Raw genomic sequence first — 15,586 nt, 5'->3', positions numbered from 1 at the left:
TCCCAATGCATTAAGTAGTTCTTACCACTTCTGCGAACTACTGCTTTTTTTAACAAATACTTGCTGGCAAGTAGGTAGCATCTGTACATGTAAAACAGCGTTGCTTCTTACTTTAAGGTCCAGACAAGGTATCTAGAACAAAATATGTCTGTACTTCCTGTATGGCAGATAAAGTTATCATCGTAGCTGGGAGCAGAAGTATTATTGAAAAATACTTGTCATGTAACTGAATTTTTTTCCCCTCCATAGGTATATATCTACATACCTCAACGTACAAGAGAGAGATCCCAAAGCACACAGATTTCTTGGACAAATTTACGAAGCTGAGGATAACATAGAAAAAGCTTTTGGGTGTTATAAGGTAAGTACTACACTGACCCCTAATGTCCTGCTTTATTCCTAACTAGTTTGAATAGCTGGGTCTGTTTGTGGGGGTATAACACTTTCCTGTTCTATATGGATCATAAGATCAAGTTACTATTGTTTTGTTTTTTTTTTTACTTTTCTTCCTGTGTGTGCATGGGGAAAACTAGCGTTCTGTGGATTTGAACCCAACACAGAAAGATCTTGTGTTGAAGATTGCGGAGTTACTATGCAATAACAACATTACTGATGGAAGAGCAAAATACTGGGTTGAGAGAGCTGCAAAGCTCTTCCCTGGGAGTCCTACTGTTTACAGGTTGAAGGTAAATTCCAAATTACCTCTGTTCTGTGGCTTAAAGAAACTTTCAGCATCTGACTGGAGTGCTTTTTGCCTGTCGCCTCGCCCAAAACTGTTCCTGTCTAAATTATTTTAGAATCTTTAGTATTGAATTTGCCAGACGTTACTTCCTTGCTGTCTGACGTTTTTGGCTAGCTTTCAAGAAAGCTGTAGCTACAGGCTTTGATAGCCTTTTTAATGTTTCAAGGTTGATTCTCTTCAAAAATGATGAGAAACGGTGTTAGTTATCACATCCGAGAAGTTAAGAGAGGCACTACTTGATCTTTCTATTGTGTGACTGACAGGAAGGTAGCAGGCCTGTGAACTCAGGCTTTCTTGTTCTCTTATGCTTTTTTGTTTTTTAAAATCTGTATTATGATCAACTGTGCAGAATGTGAGAAGTGCTGTAATTCCCAAATACTGTGTAAATGCTTTCAGTCATGCAATTTCCCTTTTGCACAGGTACATTAATTTTGCGTAACTAGGCAGCAACCACCTTGAAGCCTTAAGATGCCTGGTTTTTTTAAGCAAGGGCGTCTATGGCTTTATGGACTGTATGTAATACCTGAAGGCTATTAAGAGTAGTGTAGTTTAAATAATGTAGTCTGCACAGTGGAGGAAAGAAAACTGTCTGGTACTGTAGTTGCTGAAAAGACTCACGTGGGAAATGAGATACTAATGTGTTGCCTTCATGTTTAACAGGAGCGGTTATTGGACTGTAAAGGTGAAGATGGATGGAATCAGCTTTTTGACTTGATTCAAGCAGAACTTTATGCAAGACCAGACGATGTCTACATAAACATCAGACTAGTTGCGCTCTACCGTTCAAATAATAGATTAAGAGATGCTGTGCTCCATTGTCAGGAGGCACAGAAGAAAATACCTTTGCAGTCAAGCCTGGAATGGTGTTCCTGTGTTGTAGAGACATTTGAGGTGTTTAGTCATATTTTGATCCTGTGATAGTCTTCTGTATCTTTTTAACTGGTCTGTTTCTCTTAGTGTCATTACTCTGTCAGCTATTTCTCAAGTGATTTAACTCCTTCAAATGCAAGTCTACTGAAACCAGTGGAATTACAAAATATTTCTTGGGTTTTTTTTAACTGGAATTTTCTCCCTAAAATTAAGCCTTATAGAGCCATTGAGTTTCTAACTTCAAAAGCTGAGTTAGATACAGCAGTTCCATTGGGGATAAAATTGCTCAGACAAATAGTTCCCTGGAACTTTGCTGCTGAAGAATATGTTAAGGTCTTACCTGTGAAACTGGATTGTGCAGTAAATGCTACTAATATGTTTTGGAGAAGTACTGCCCTTGCCTTCATGGAAGAATGACTGTTCCTTATCTTGTGATGAAATCTCTTCTTTAGGAATATCTGGAATCTTTGCAAGACTTGGAGTCTGATAAAAATAACTGGAGAGCTATCAAGAAAGATCATCTGCTGGCCTATTCCAGCTTTGTCAAAATGACACTTTCTTCTAGAGATGTTCAGGAATGCAGAGAGACACTTGAAAGGTACTGTTTTAACTTTCCTTTAGTAAAAAAACCCCAGCTTTCTTTAAGAATTGTGTTTTGGTGGTTTTCTCAGGTGGTGGGTTTTTTTTTTTTCTGGGCCACAGAACACCTATCAAGCTTTCACTGCTTAACTTTGTGAATGGGTGAGGAGATTCTCTGTACTAGCCCCCAAGAATGGTTCTTGCTGGGTTTTAACACCAAGCTGTCTTTTGACTGAGGTGCAAGCCTTGTTTGAATAGTCAGCACACACCCATGGAGATATCATTGATATCCCGAGTCAATTAACTTTGCACCTTCTTCCCCTTCAGTAAGGGAATGTTCTGTACTTCATCAATTGACTAATCCAGATTTCCCAGACAACTTAAAAAAACCCCACCCAACAAAAAAACCCAATGCAAGGGGTGGGTTTGGTTTTTTTATCAGCTTTGTCCTGATTGTTTTGTTCTAAATTACTGGAAATACTTGAATAATTAGGAACTTCAGGTGTAAGTATAATTGGGATGGAGGAAGCCACTTGCAGTAAGAACACTCTCCTTCAGGGAACACTGATGGTGTTACAGGGTCAGCTGGGCCAGCTGACTTCAAGGGGTATCATCTGTGGCACACCTAGAGTAGTACAAAATAATGTTTGTAGTCAATGTATTAAGATCTGTGTTCCTTTCTTTCCAGTATCTTCCCTTTCTTACTGACTTTTATTGACTTACCTTTATTTCTCAATTTTGCAATGGCTGTTATATTGTCTTTTGTAAAACAATATTCTTCAGTCTGTTAATCATGGGTGAGTATTTGAAGCAATACAGACAGTGGATGAGGAATACTTAGTGCCCAAGTATGTTTTATTTTCTTTTTCTCCTCTAATCTTGACCAAAACCATCTTGGGTTTTCTCCTGCCATTTTACTAGAGTCTTTCAAGGTGATTATATATGAAGCACTTCCAGATCATGGCAATGCTAACAGCCATAATAGTTTTGTCAGGTAATTGAAAGAGTGTTTTAACTGTTTTCTGGAAGGCCCCCCCCCGAGTGGGGGTTGTGTACTAGCCTACAGCTACTCAGATTTCTACAGTATCTTTTATTTTTGAAGAGCCTGTCTAGCTGTATTTTGGACCTTTCTGGTAAATGAAGGAAAGGGAAGAGCAGAGTGATTAGTGCCTCCTGTATGTCTCTCAGTCTGCAGCAGTGAACAGGTTTTTCCATGTGGTTTGGGAGAATAGTTTTGAAAGCAGCTGTGCAAAGATGTGCTGAAAAAGACTGTAAATATCTAGGTAATATTTAATAGGTTATATTTCAATAAACTAAGTTGAGAGCTTTGGGAGTTTGAAACCATTATTGTACTTTCTGGTGCAACTCAGGCCTTAAGCAACAGACAGTACTAACCATTGACTTGTTACGTTACTTGATTCAGAGTTAAATAGCATCAGCCAAAACCATCTGCTATAGCTTTTGCCAGGACTCTGTTTAGAATGAGTCTTCTCTACGTTTCAGTTTCGATCGTGTGCTTCAGTTGGTGAAACCATATGTGAATGGGGCTGATGAGTTGTCTCGTACCTTTGTGGAAATGAAAGGACAGCTATACATGCATGCTGGAACTTTGCTACTGAAAATGGCCCAACACAATGAGGCACAGTGGCGAGTTGTGTGTGAACTAGCAGCATTGTGTTACCTGATAAGTTTCCAGGTAAGTAACTTTTTCAGTTTATGCCTTTAGTTGATGCAGTTCTTGAAATGTTCTTGCCGTACCTGTGTTGAACTCCTGCATTCCTGAGACGAACTAGTGTTTGTGTGCGTAAGGCAAGACTTCCTCCTCAGTCACCAAACCCTACACTTTCACAATTCTTTAAAAAGCTTCAAATGACATGAATAGGGTAAAAGTGTATGTTCAGCTTTTCCCCTTGTCTGATTAGCCTGATTCTTAAAGGCTAGTGAGTTTATTCCCTACAGTATATTCCCTTTTCTGTAATACGGCTGAACACATAATGTTAAGTATTAGGCTTATTCCTAAAGGAAGGGAAGGGGATGAACTGAATAGTTCCCATATACTTGTGTAGACAGCAGAACTAAAAAATCAAGCCTAATTCTTTGCCTTATGAAATAAAATTGATTGTCCTTTTTATGTCACTGCTTGCATTTCGGGTATTACTTGCTCTTGTGCGCCCTTAATGTTACTTACAATAGCTATAATTGTCCACCTCAGGGTTTTGGGTGGGTTCCCCACCCCATCCCCCAAAACCCCTGTGATATATGTCTTAGTGTACCTTCAAGATTAATTGTGAATTTTTTTCTATGGTTTTCTAATACTAAAAAGAAGCTTGTTTCCTAAGACTAATTTAAATGATCTGCTCTTACTGTGAAAAAGCTGTAACAATTCTCTCCTTACTTCACCAGGTTCCTAAACCAAAGTCAAAACTAATAAAGGGAGATCAAACTGGACAAGATGTGCTAGAAATGTTGGCCTGTGACCGAAAAAGCCAGTCTGGTAATTAATAAAAATAGCTGCATAGTTCCATTGTAGTGCTATGGATAGTTACTTTAAAAGCTAATTGGTTTGTCAAAGAACACGTGCATTATCTTGAAATGTAATGTTAACACTTCAATATGCAATAAAACTTTCTATATTTTGACCACATCTGTAAAACAAACCAGTAGTTTGATCCTGACACCTAAAGTGGTTTTTTCTACTGGAAATGCCTTCTGCCTGCTGATACTATTCTGCAAATGTTGTTAGCCCCAAGAAGAAAAGAAAATATGACTGTTTCCCTGTCCTTCTATCCTCTTACTTGTTCATCAGCTTTGCTCTTTTTGCTGCTACGTATGGACAGTTTTCCAGTCTACAATCTCTTGCAGAGCCTAGATGAAAACAAACGAACACACTAGATATCAGGTTCAATTGTTTCAGAACGGATTTTGATAAAGAGACTTCTACTTATATTACAGCTACTTATTTTAAGGAAAGTTCAATGCCACTATAATAATAATAATAATAAGATGGCTTTGTTTTCCCAAAGGACTGTATTTACAAATGCCTTGGGATTGTAGTCACTAAAAGCTTGGAAAGCCTATGTGCTGAAACACTGACCTAATTACGGGGAGAACATAGCTTAACAATCTGTAGGTTTCATAAGGGGAAATCCTGATTCCCACTCAGCCTTTGGTAACAAGAACAGTGCAGCGTATCAAATATTACTTTCCTTATGTTCACTGCTTTATTTATGTGAAGTGATATTTTTGTTTTCTAGGTCATATGCTGCTGAACTTAAGCCATGGCAAGCAAGACTTCTTTAAAGAGATTGTGGAATCTTTTGCAAACAAGAGTGGTTCATTTACATTGTTTGATAGCCTGTTTGAGAGTGGAGCTTCTAGAGAGAGATCTTTTATTGGCACAGATGATATTGGAAATGTCAGTACACAAGCACCAGTGCAAGTGGAACTTAATAAATATGATACTGGTAAGAGGCTGCTTTCTGAAACTCAACACAACTTTCTGTACCAGAAGCTCTTCTACAAATACTTCATATTGCATCAAAAGACAAATACGTGGAATAGCTGCACAAAGTTGCCCTAATGTCCTAGGCAAGACTTTGGACTTTATTGCAAAGTAAAGAAGTGCTTCTTGAATAATTCCTTAAAGATTTTGGAGAAGTTAAGTAGGTATCCTGAATATGGTAAGGATGGAAGTGAAAGGAAATCTGACAGTCACCCCCTCAGAAGCTTAAGGGGTTGATGGCTTGAGGACTCAGATGAACTGTCTACTTGATACGTTTGGCTAATTTGAAGTTTGTAATCTTTCGTAAGTGGAAGTTGCAATCTTGATGCTCGTTGGTCTGCAAAGTATCTTTGGCTGCTCTGACAGTGAAATGTGAAACCCAGCTTTGATCAGATACAAGTCTTGCTGCCTTGTAGGAAGCTGACATCTGCATCCAATTTTGTTTTTGTATAGGTGCTGTTCGAATGTACAATGGCAGTCTCCAGCACCTTGTGTGGCTCGGCTTGCAGTGGAACTCTATGTCCATCTTACCCCCAATGCGCAAATGGTTAAAACAGCTTTTTCACTTGCCCCAGGAAACATCAAGACTTGAGACAGATGCTCCTGAATCCATTTGCCTGTTGGACCTTGAAGTAAGTGAACTTTCCAAGTCCTTAAATGTACAATACAACTTAAGGTTTTTGGTATTTAATACCTTTTATTTATTTATCTTTACAAAAACAGGTATTTCTACTTGGGGTGGTATTCACTAGCAACTTACAATTGCAAGAGAAGTTTAATTCTCACTACAGCGCGCATCAGCCACAATTCTTACCATTGCCAGTGTGCAAACAGCTCTATACTGAAAAGCAAAGATCCTGGTGGGATGCTGTTCGTACTCTTATTCAGAGAAAAACAACGTAAGGTTTTCTTAGTTTCAAAATGTTTAACTATGCCTTTAGGCAGCTTCTGCTACAGCAGAATAGATTCTTGTAAAATTTAATGTCTTTTTTGACATATTTTACACATTAAAGTTTTGTTGTAGTAGGGACTTGATACACTTGAAAGATTTCTAAAAATGGAATTTTAATTTCTAACAATGCATTTCTAAACTAGAGGCATGTTAGGACTGTAACTGCGGGCTATATTCATCAAGCAAATGAGATGTGAACAGGTGAAAAATAGAATACTAATCAAGGACTGTTTCTTCTGATATTCAGACCAGGAACAGCAGCAAAACTGAGACTTATTGTACAGCATGGAATAAGTACTCTGCGAACACTGGGGAAGCATGGCCTTCAACCTGCCGTAATTATCCACTGGGCAAAAAGCCTGCAAAAAACAGTAAGCTGAGATTATTTTTAAATATGTGGAAGCTGAGGTGTTTTTCTCTTATTTTCCAAACTATAAGCAGACTGGGGGGGGCGGGGGGGAGAAATCAGAGGCGAATGTATTATTGAGAACTGTTGTTTATTTTGTCAGGCAAATTAGTTGCTCTAGTCACTCTATAAAGTACTCTGTCTTAAACTGTGGTGTTATTTGCTACGTGTATGTCACTTTATATAGCTCTTGAGAGAAACTCCTCGAGGTTTATGTCAAGTGTCAGACAAGCACTCTTGGAACTTTTCATAAAAGCAGGAGAAGGACGAATATGAATAGCATTTTGACTTGAATTTGTTGAAATAACATTCCCTTTTCTTCACCAGGGCATTAGCCTTAATTCCTTCTATGACCAGAAAGAATACATTGGACGAAGTGTCTACTACTGGAAGAAAGTTTTGCCTATGATGGAGATTATTAAAAAGAGGAGGAGTATTCCTGAACCTACTGATCCTCTCTTCAGACACTTCCATAGCGTAGACATTCAGGTACAGATTGATTAAGCTGCAGTTGAAGTAAGAGAAGGTCTGTGTCAGAAATGTATATAGTCGTGGCATGTTTCTCTGCATTGTACAACTCATGTTATTAGTATAAAACTGTTATTGATGAGATTTGGTAGTATCAGTGTCTGATAAGGGGGGGAGGGGGACACACGACACAAAATCTGTCCTTAACACTTTATTCTTACCTTTAAAACTATGTAGATGATTGGAAGGCACTGAACACCCTTAGTATCAACTTTCTTTGAAAAGTATTTTCCCTGTATTATAGGAAGAAAAATAATAGTGAGTGTGTAATTCCATTGCAAGGTACGAGGTTTGTCTTTCGCTTTCTTCATAGGTCTCTCAGGTTGCAGCGTATGAAGAGGAGGCACGTATAGCGTTTGCAATGTTGGATGCAGTTGATGGCAAAACTGATGACGCTTTATTAGCATTTGAAGCTATTAAGAATGTGGTTTCATACTGGAATCTTGCCATGGTAAGTTCATAAATTGCATTACCCTGAAATGCTTTGCTTTATTCAGTTGACATCCTAATTAATCTGCATCCTGTTCTTTAGATCTTCCAAAGAAAGGCAGAAGAGATTGAAAATGATACCACGTTGCCAGAAGAACAAGAAGAACACAAAACTTACCTTCTTAAAAGCAAGCATTATCTAATGAAGATCATTGAGGAAAGCTCCTCAGATACGTCAGTAACTGAGGAAGTAAGTAATTCTTGCTTTAAAAACTTGTTTCAAGTGCCTTTGGTTACCATTACAAAATGAAATTGTTTGCATTGATGTTAGCTTTTTTTAGACCAGGCTTTGCATTAAGGCAAGTTCAGCTTATTTCTTCGCTCAAGACAAATAACCTGCTTAACACCAGTGGGTTGATAAACTCCAAGTAGCTTCTGTAACTTTCCAGATCATGCAGTATTCTGACTACTCTGTGATGAAAGCTTTAATGTAAACAAATAGCTTTTGCCACTATCTTTTTATAGAGGTTGATACTTGGAAAAAATAGAATTAATGTTGTTTTCTTACATTGGTCTTAGCAGATTTAGAGCTTTGCTGAAAATCAGTTATTTGTCTAATGAAAGCCTTGTGAATTGTTCAGCCGGAATTCTGAATGTAATCTGTCTTGCTCTGAGGGGGAATTGCAATTGTGACTCATATTTCAAATAACTTTCTAGCTGCCGGTGTCTATTGAAACTGTGAGGGAAATGCTAGATACAGTGATCCAGGAACTTGGCGAGAATGGTGAAGAGGGGAGTCCAGCCTTCCGAAATGGTCTGTCACGAGCTGTAGATTCAGAGATGAAATATTCCACTCCATCCCCAACTAAGTTCTCTCTCTCACCAGCTAAGAGTTACAAGGTATATCAGCCAGCTATTATTTCAGGGAATTTCAATGTTTGAATAAAAATTCACAAGACTCAATTAGCTTTTTTTTTCCCCCTAGTTTTCTCCTAAAACTCCTCCTCAGTGGGCAGAAGATCACAGATCTATACTTCAAATGATCTGTCAGCAAGTGGAAGCTTTAAAGGTAAACAATTTTGTCAGCATATTCAGTGAAGAACAGCTGACCTTCTAGTTACGGTAAAGACTTAGTGGGCTAGAATGGGCTAACTTACAGTTCCTAGACTATTACTTAATCAGTGGATTTAGCTTCTGTAAACATCTACCTAAATTGAGTGCAAGAGTAAATATTTTGCTTAAAAACTCTTATTTGGGACTTGGGCAGGGGGTGCAGATGCAACCCTTATAATGACCTTATGCAGAAAGAGTTCTGCTTTTACCAGCTTGGTTCTCATCTGCTTGGCTCTGTTTTTCTTTTTAACTTCTGCCTTTAGAACACAGTCTTAGTACTTTGTACTGCATGGGCAGATCTTGGATGATTCTGGCAGGTCAGGTACCTCTTGATTTTATTTATTTATTTATTTCCTGGGCTTGGACATGCTTTTTAATAGAAAAAGGGTCAGGATCATTACTTATGTTTTCATCTACAAATACTTATGTAATATATACTTACACTCTTGATTGGCACACGATCTTGACAGAATGAAATGCAAGAAATGAAACTTAATAATTCTAACTCAAATGCGTCATCTCATCGGTGGCCTGCTGAAAGCTATGGAACAGATACAATGTCAGAGGGTTATCAGAGAGCACAAAATCTTCATGAAGCTCCATTAACGGGTAAGTTGCTGAATTTTTTTCTAAATGCTTAGCTAAACAAAGTAAGACTTTTGAAAATATTACAGAAATGTGTTAGTGTTTCACAATTGAAAACTGATTGCTGGGAGAGTCCATTCAAAACAAAAACAACTGAAAAATCAAGTATAAACAGTTTTTCTGATGTTTCTTTTTAGTTGCTACCACTGGTCCATCTGTATACTACAGCCAGTCACCTGCCTATAACTCTCAGTATCTTCTCAGAACTGCTGCAACCAATGTAACGCCAACAAAGGTGAGAACAGATCTATCCATTTAAGATACTTCCAATGATCTACTGAAAGTTATTGCTTTTGATTCTACACGTTGTTGGATGTAATTACAGTTCCTTAAATAGTATTTAGTAAACTTGGACTGCTAGGGCTAAACTGATAATTTATCTTTCTGCCTAATTTTGGGGATGTGGGAATTTGGGAGGGAAAGCCAGCAAAATGTGTTTGTAATGTGTTAGTACATGTCCCCTACAGGTTATGTGTGATAGTACTTCGTTCTCCCTGCTCCCCGCCCCCCTCCCAGTAGTATGGCAAAAGAGAATGGGGTTTTCAAGGCTTTTTTGATTTAAAAACAAACAAACAAAAAACCGCACTCATCTTGTGCCCCTTTTTCAATGCTCATTTTCAGATGCCCTGCAATATTTAAACGAATCAGTTTAAACTAAGTTAAAATTAATTTAGATGTAAACTTGTATGTATTATACCTATTATGTGAGCTTCACCACAGTAAGACTTTGTTCTCTATGTTGCTGTAATAAGCAAAGCAATTGTTTTCTGCATTTTCTTTAGGCTCCTGTCTATGGCATGAACCGACTTACACCTCAGCAACATATATATGCTTATCAACAACCGATGCATACACCACCTCTGCAAAACCCTCCTGCTTGTATGTTTTCCCAAGAAATCTATGGCACACCTCTGCGTTTCGATTCTCCTGGTACTGGACTCATTTCTCCTCGTGGAGGTGATGATTACTACAATTACAGTGTTCCACAGGCAAGCACAAATCCACCATTGCCTGAACCAGGCTATTTCACAAAGCCTTCAGTCGCACCACCGATTGTAAAGCCTACAGAACCAAAAGGGCTAGAATTTACAAAATCTGTCAAATTTGGACAGCCAGGAACAGCAGAAAGATCAAAAACATCTCTGTCAACACCACCACAGTCAAGTCAGCCAACTTTTAAATTCAACACTAACTTCAAGTCTAATGATGGAGACTTTACCTTTTCCTCTCTTCAAGCACAGCCTCCTAATGCAGCTTTTAATAGCAGCGATAGCCTCTTGTGTCTTCTGAAATCTGATAAACCTTTACAGGATGATAGATATGCAGAACAAAAACCAGTTAACGATCACATAAATAGTCAAAGAAATGTCTTCAATTTTAGCAATAAACATGTTCCAGGCATCTCTTTTAGAGAAAGCATAGGACAGAATACACACAAAAACCTGGCTTTTGAGAAGAGTGATATGCTTAGCGTCCAAGAACCAAGCAAGCCTGTATTTATGACTTCAAATTCGGATTTGGCCAATAGAAGTCATGAAACAGAGGGAGGAAGCACCCATGGTGGAGATGAGGATGATGATGGTCCTCATTTTGATCCTGTGGTGCCACTCCCTGACAAGATTGAAGTAAAGACAGGTGAGGAAGATGAAGAAGAATTCTTCTGCAACAGAGCCAAGCTATTTCGTTTTGATGCAGAATCTAAAGAATGGAAAGAAAGGGGTGTTGGAAATGTGAAAATACTGAAACATAAAGTATCTGGCAAATTTCGTCTCTTAATGAGGCGGGACCAAGTGCTGAAAATCTGTGCAAATCACTACATAAATACTGATATGAAATTAACTCCAAATGCTGGATCAGATAAGTCATTTGTGTGGCATGCTTTAGATTATGCAGATGAGTTGCCAAAACCAGAACAGCTTGCAATTAGATTTAAAACACCTGAGGAAGCAATGCTTTTCAAAAGTAAATTTGAGGAGTCACAGAATATTTTAAAAACCATGGGATCAAATGTTGATACATCTGTGACTCAGAGCAGTGGGACTCCAAGAGAAACAACAAATCAGGACATCAAGGAGCCTAGCAGATCCATTTCTGGGAACCTGAACTTCGGCTTTCAGCTCCCGAAAGATGGAGTGAGCAGTGAATCTGATAACAAAGGCAGCCTTACAGCTACATCAGCTGCATCTGACCCTACCACTTTTTCATTTGGAAAGGAAGCCCCGCAGACCTATTCTTCTGGGGGGTTTGGACAGCATCTGTTGAAGAAGGATCAATGGGAGTGTAAAGTATGTTCAGTTCCAAATGAAGCAACTGCAAAGAACTGTGTATCATGTCAAAGTCCAAATCCAGATGTGTGGGAAACGCATTGTGCCCCATTAACTGAATCTGCTGCAAGTTTCAAAGCCAGTGTTAACACTGTCCAGGACAAATTTGGATCTGCTTTTGCTAAAAAGGAAGGTCAATGGGACTGCAGTGTCTGCTTAGTAAGAAACGAACCCACTGCCTCCAAGTGTGTTGCCTGTCAAAATCCAAACAATACTAATACAGCAGTATCTGGTCAACAGACTTCCTTTAAATTTGGCCAAGCAATTGCTCCAAAGGCAGTTCAAAATGACTCAGGAACTGCTTCTCTTAAAAAAGAAGGTCAGTGGGACTGCTCTGTATGCCTAGTACAAAATGAAGCAAAAGATGTGAACTGTCGTTCTTGTCAGAATCCTAACCCACAAAGTCAACCCAATGTGCCTATACCTACTATTCAGGCATCCCTAGCTCCCAGGTTTGATTCCATTGCTGATGCAAGTAAGCCTCAGAAAAATGGATTTGAAGGGCTTTTTACTAAAAAGGAAGGGCAGTGGGATTGTAGTACTTGCTTTGTGAGGAATGAAGGTTCTTCACCAGCTTGCGTAGCCTGCCAAACACCAAATCCGTCTGCTAAGCCTGCTGGAGATGCTTCATCGACTCCTACTTTTGGCTTGAAAAGTAAATTATCTGAATCTGATGGAGGACAGTTGGGAACAGGCTTTAAGTGTGATTTCTTAGAAAAGGGCTTTAAGTTTGGTCATGCTGAGCAAGGCAAGACACCATCATTTACATTTCAGATTCCTTCTGATACTGAAGCTAAGCCTTCAAAGGAAGGATTTAGATTTTCAATGCCAGCGCCTGCAGACGGATTTAAATTTGGGATACAGGAGACTAGTAAAAATACCACTAAGAAAGATGAGCCATCCAAAGAGTGTACAACTGGCTTCTTAAAAAGCACTGATGGAAAAGACAAAAAGGAACTGTCTTCAGATAGTGAAACTACATTCCAATTTAAAGAAACAGCAAACAAGGAGAAAGGTGACTTTGTTTTTGGGCAAAATAGCAACACTTTCACTTTTGCTGAGCTTGCAAAAAGTGCTCCTAAGGAAGGCTTTCAGTTTGGCAAAAAAGACCCTAACTTCAAAGGCTTTTCACGTGAGGGTGAAAAGGTGTTCTCTTCGCAGGATTCTAAAACGGATCACAAAGCAAACACATCTGCTGACCTTGGCGAGAAGGATGATGATGTGTATAAGACAGAGGACAGTGATGATATCCATTTTGAACCTATAGTTCAGATGCCTGAAAAAGTAGAACCATTTACAGGAGAGGAAGATGAAAAAGTGTTGTACTCCCAAAGAGTAAAGCTGTTCAGGTTTGATCCAGAAACAAGCCAGTGGAAAGAACGTGGGGTGGGCAACCTGAAGATTCTTAAAAATGAAGTTAATGGCAAAGTAAGAATATTAATGCGGCGTGAGCAGGTATTGAAGGTGTGTGCAAATCACTGGATAACAACAACAATGAACTTGAAACAGCTGTCTGGCTCAGACAAAGCATGGATGTGGATGGCCAGTGACTTCTCTGATGGTGATGCAAAGCTGGAACAACTGGCAGCAAAATTTAAGACACCAGAGCAGGCTGAGGAGTTCAAACAGAAGTTTGAGGAATGTCAGAGGCTACTTCTAGATATACCACTGCAGACACCTCATAAACTTGTTGATACAGGTAGGACAGCTCAACTTATACAGAAAGCAGAAGAAATGAAGTGTGGCTTGAAAGATCTAAAAACATTTTTGACAGATGACAAAACTAAATTGTCAGAAGAGGAAAATGTAAACTCTGTTGGTGTCAGCAGTACTTCTGACCTGGTTATAAAGCCACATGCTGAAAGTACTGGGCCTACTCTGGAATGGGATAACTATGATTTGCGTGAAGAAGCACTGGATGATAGTGTAAGTAGTTCTGTATATGCATCACCTCTTGCAAGTAGCCCTGTAAGGAAAAATCTGTTTAGATTTGGAGAGTCTACCACAGGCTTTAGTTTCAGCTTTAAATCTGCCTTGAGCCCATCCAAATCTCCTGCCAAACAGAACCAGAGCAGAACATCAGTAGGCACAGATGAAGATTCTGATGTTACTCAGGAAGAAGAGAGAGATGGGCAGTACTTTGAACCTGTGGTACCTCTGCCTGACCTTGTGGAAGTGACCAGTGGTGAGGAAAATGAGCAAGTTGTCTTCAGTCACCGAGCTAAGCTCTACAGATATGACAAAGATGCTAATCAGTGGAAAGAGAGAGGTATTGGAGATATCAAGATATTACAGAACTATGACAACAAACAAGTGCGTATAGTAATGAGAAGAGACCAGGTACTAAAACTGTGTGCCAATCACAGAATAACACCAGATATGAATATGCAACAAATGAAAGGATCTGATAGAGCATGGGTATGGACTGCATGTGACTTTGCAGATGGGGAAAGGAAAGTAGAACTTCTAGCTGTGCGATTCAAGCTGCAAGACGTTGCAGACTCATTTAAGCAAATTTTTGATGAAGCTAAGCATGCCCAAGAGAGAGACACACTGATAACGCCTCTTTCTTCTCGTGCCAATACGCCAAAGGAGTCTCCGTGTGGTAAAAATGCTGTTGCTGTACTAGAAGAAACTACCAGAGAAAGAACTGACCTCAGCCATGGTGAGGATGCTTCTGATGTAACTGTAGAGGTCACAGAAGTGTCAAACACTTCTGAAACACCAACAAAAACAGTGGTTTCTCCGCCAAAGTTTGTATTTGGATCTGAATCTGTCAAGAGCATTTTCAGTAATGAGAAGTCAAAGACATTCACATTTGGAAATACTTCAGCCACTGGTTCTCTCTTTGGCTTCAGCTTTAATCCTCCAAGAAAGAGTGAAGACCATATTCCAGCATCTCAGAACACGGCAGAGAAAGAACTGGAAGCATCTGAACCACCAAAAAGCTCTAGTGTTCCTCAGAAGCCTCTAGACAGCAAGGTAGACAACTTGCCTGCTTCAACACAAGATGGACCTTCTAACTTCTCATTTAGAATTCTGGAAAAAGGTGAGTGTCAACTGAACTAGTAATTTATTCAACTATGCAACTTATTAAGCAGTCGTCTCTATGCTATTCAATACTCTTTGTTGTCTCATTAATATGTAATCGCTTTCAGTTCTAATGTGGGTACCCAGTCTTCACAAGTTCTCAAGAGTTTCAGCTAAAGGAAGGAATTTGAAGTTATAATTATTTTTATAGAAAAAATGAGTGTGTGATGCAGGATGGAGTTTTGTGAGATAAGTGAGAAAGGGGATTTCAGGTAGGAGCTATAACTCTGAAGTGCTATACCTGAATCTCAGGCTTAAGTGCTTAATGAAGGAGCTGCGGTTTCACTTTTTGAGACTTAAATAGGTAGTTGGATTGGCAGCGTATGTACCTGGGCATTTGCTCTGAGTGGTAGAGTGTGAGAACAGCAAATTTGAATCATCCCCATGATTGAACAGATGGTTATTC

At 39.1% G+C, this 15,586-nt stretch overlaps 1 protein-coding gene across 3 annotated transcripts in view; it reads left to right on the top strand.

The window, feature by feature from the left end:
- Window positions 1–15,586, top strand: part of RGPD4 (RANBP2 like and GRIP domain containing 4) — a 33,250-nt gene that overhangs the window by 3,061 nt on the left and 14,603 nt on the right. For all 3 annotated transcript variants that reach the window (XM_063338586.1, XM_063338577.1, XM_063338595.1), the window contains exons 3-20: window positions 250–361; window positions 534–686; window positions 1,403–1,633; window positions 2,065–2,210; window positions 3,695–3,887; window positions 4,595–4,685; window positions 5,446–5,655; window positions 6,147–6,325; window positions 6,417–6,592; window positions 6,893–7,016; window positions 7,379–7,540; window positions 7,893–8,030; window positions 8,112–8,258; window positions 8,726–8,908; window positions 8,994–9,077; window positions 9,592–9,730; window positions 9,904–10,001; window positions 10,549–15,139. In XM_063338586.1, the coding sequence (XP_063194656.1) occupies window positions 250–361; window positions 534–686; window positions 1,403–1,633; window positions 2,065–2,210; window positions 3,695–3,887; window positions 4,595–4,685; window positions 5,446–5,655; window positions 6,147–6,325; window positions 6,417–6,592; window positions 6,893–7,016; window positions 7,379–7,540; window positions 7,893–8,030; window positions 8,112–8,258; window positions 8,726–8,908; window positions 8,994–9,077; window positions 9,592–9,730; window positions 9,904–10,001; window positions 10,549–15,139 (7,157 nt within the window). The remainder of the gene's footprint in view (window positions 1–249; window positions 362–533; window positions 687–1,402; window positions 1,634–2,064; window positions 2,211–3,694; window positions 3,888–4,594; window positions 4,686–5,445; window positions 5,656–6,146; window positions 6,326–6,416; window positions 6,593–6,892; window positions 7,017–7,378; window positions 7,541–7,892; window positions 8,031–8,111; window positions 8,259–8,725; window positions 8,909–8,993; window positions 9,078–9,591; window positions 9,731–9,903; window positions 10,002–10,548; window positions 15,140–15,586) is intronic.

The sequence above is a fragment of the Chroicocephalus ridibundus genome, chromosome 1 (assembly GCF_963924245.1).
Source record: "Chroicocephalus ridibundus chromosome 1, bChrRid1.1, whole genome shotgun sequence".
Lineage (NCBI taxonomy): Eukaryota > Metazoa > Chordata > Aves > Charadriiformes > Laridae > Chroicocephalus > Chroicocephalus ridibundus.
Note: the sequence above shows the minus strand (reverse complement) of the source record. Positions and strands in the feature narration are given on the sequence as shown.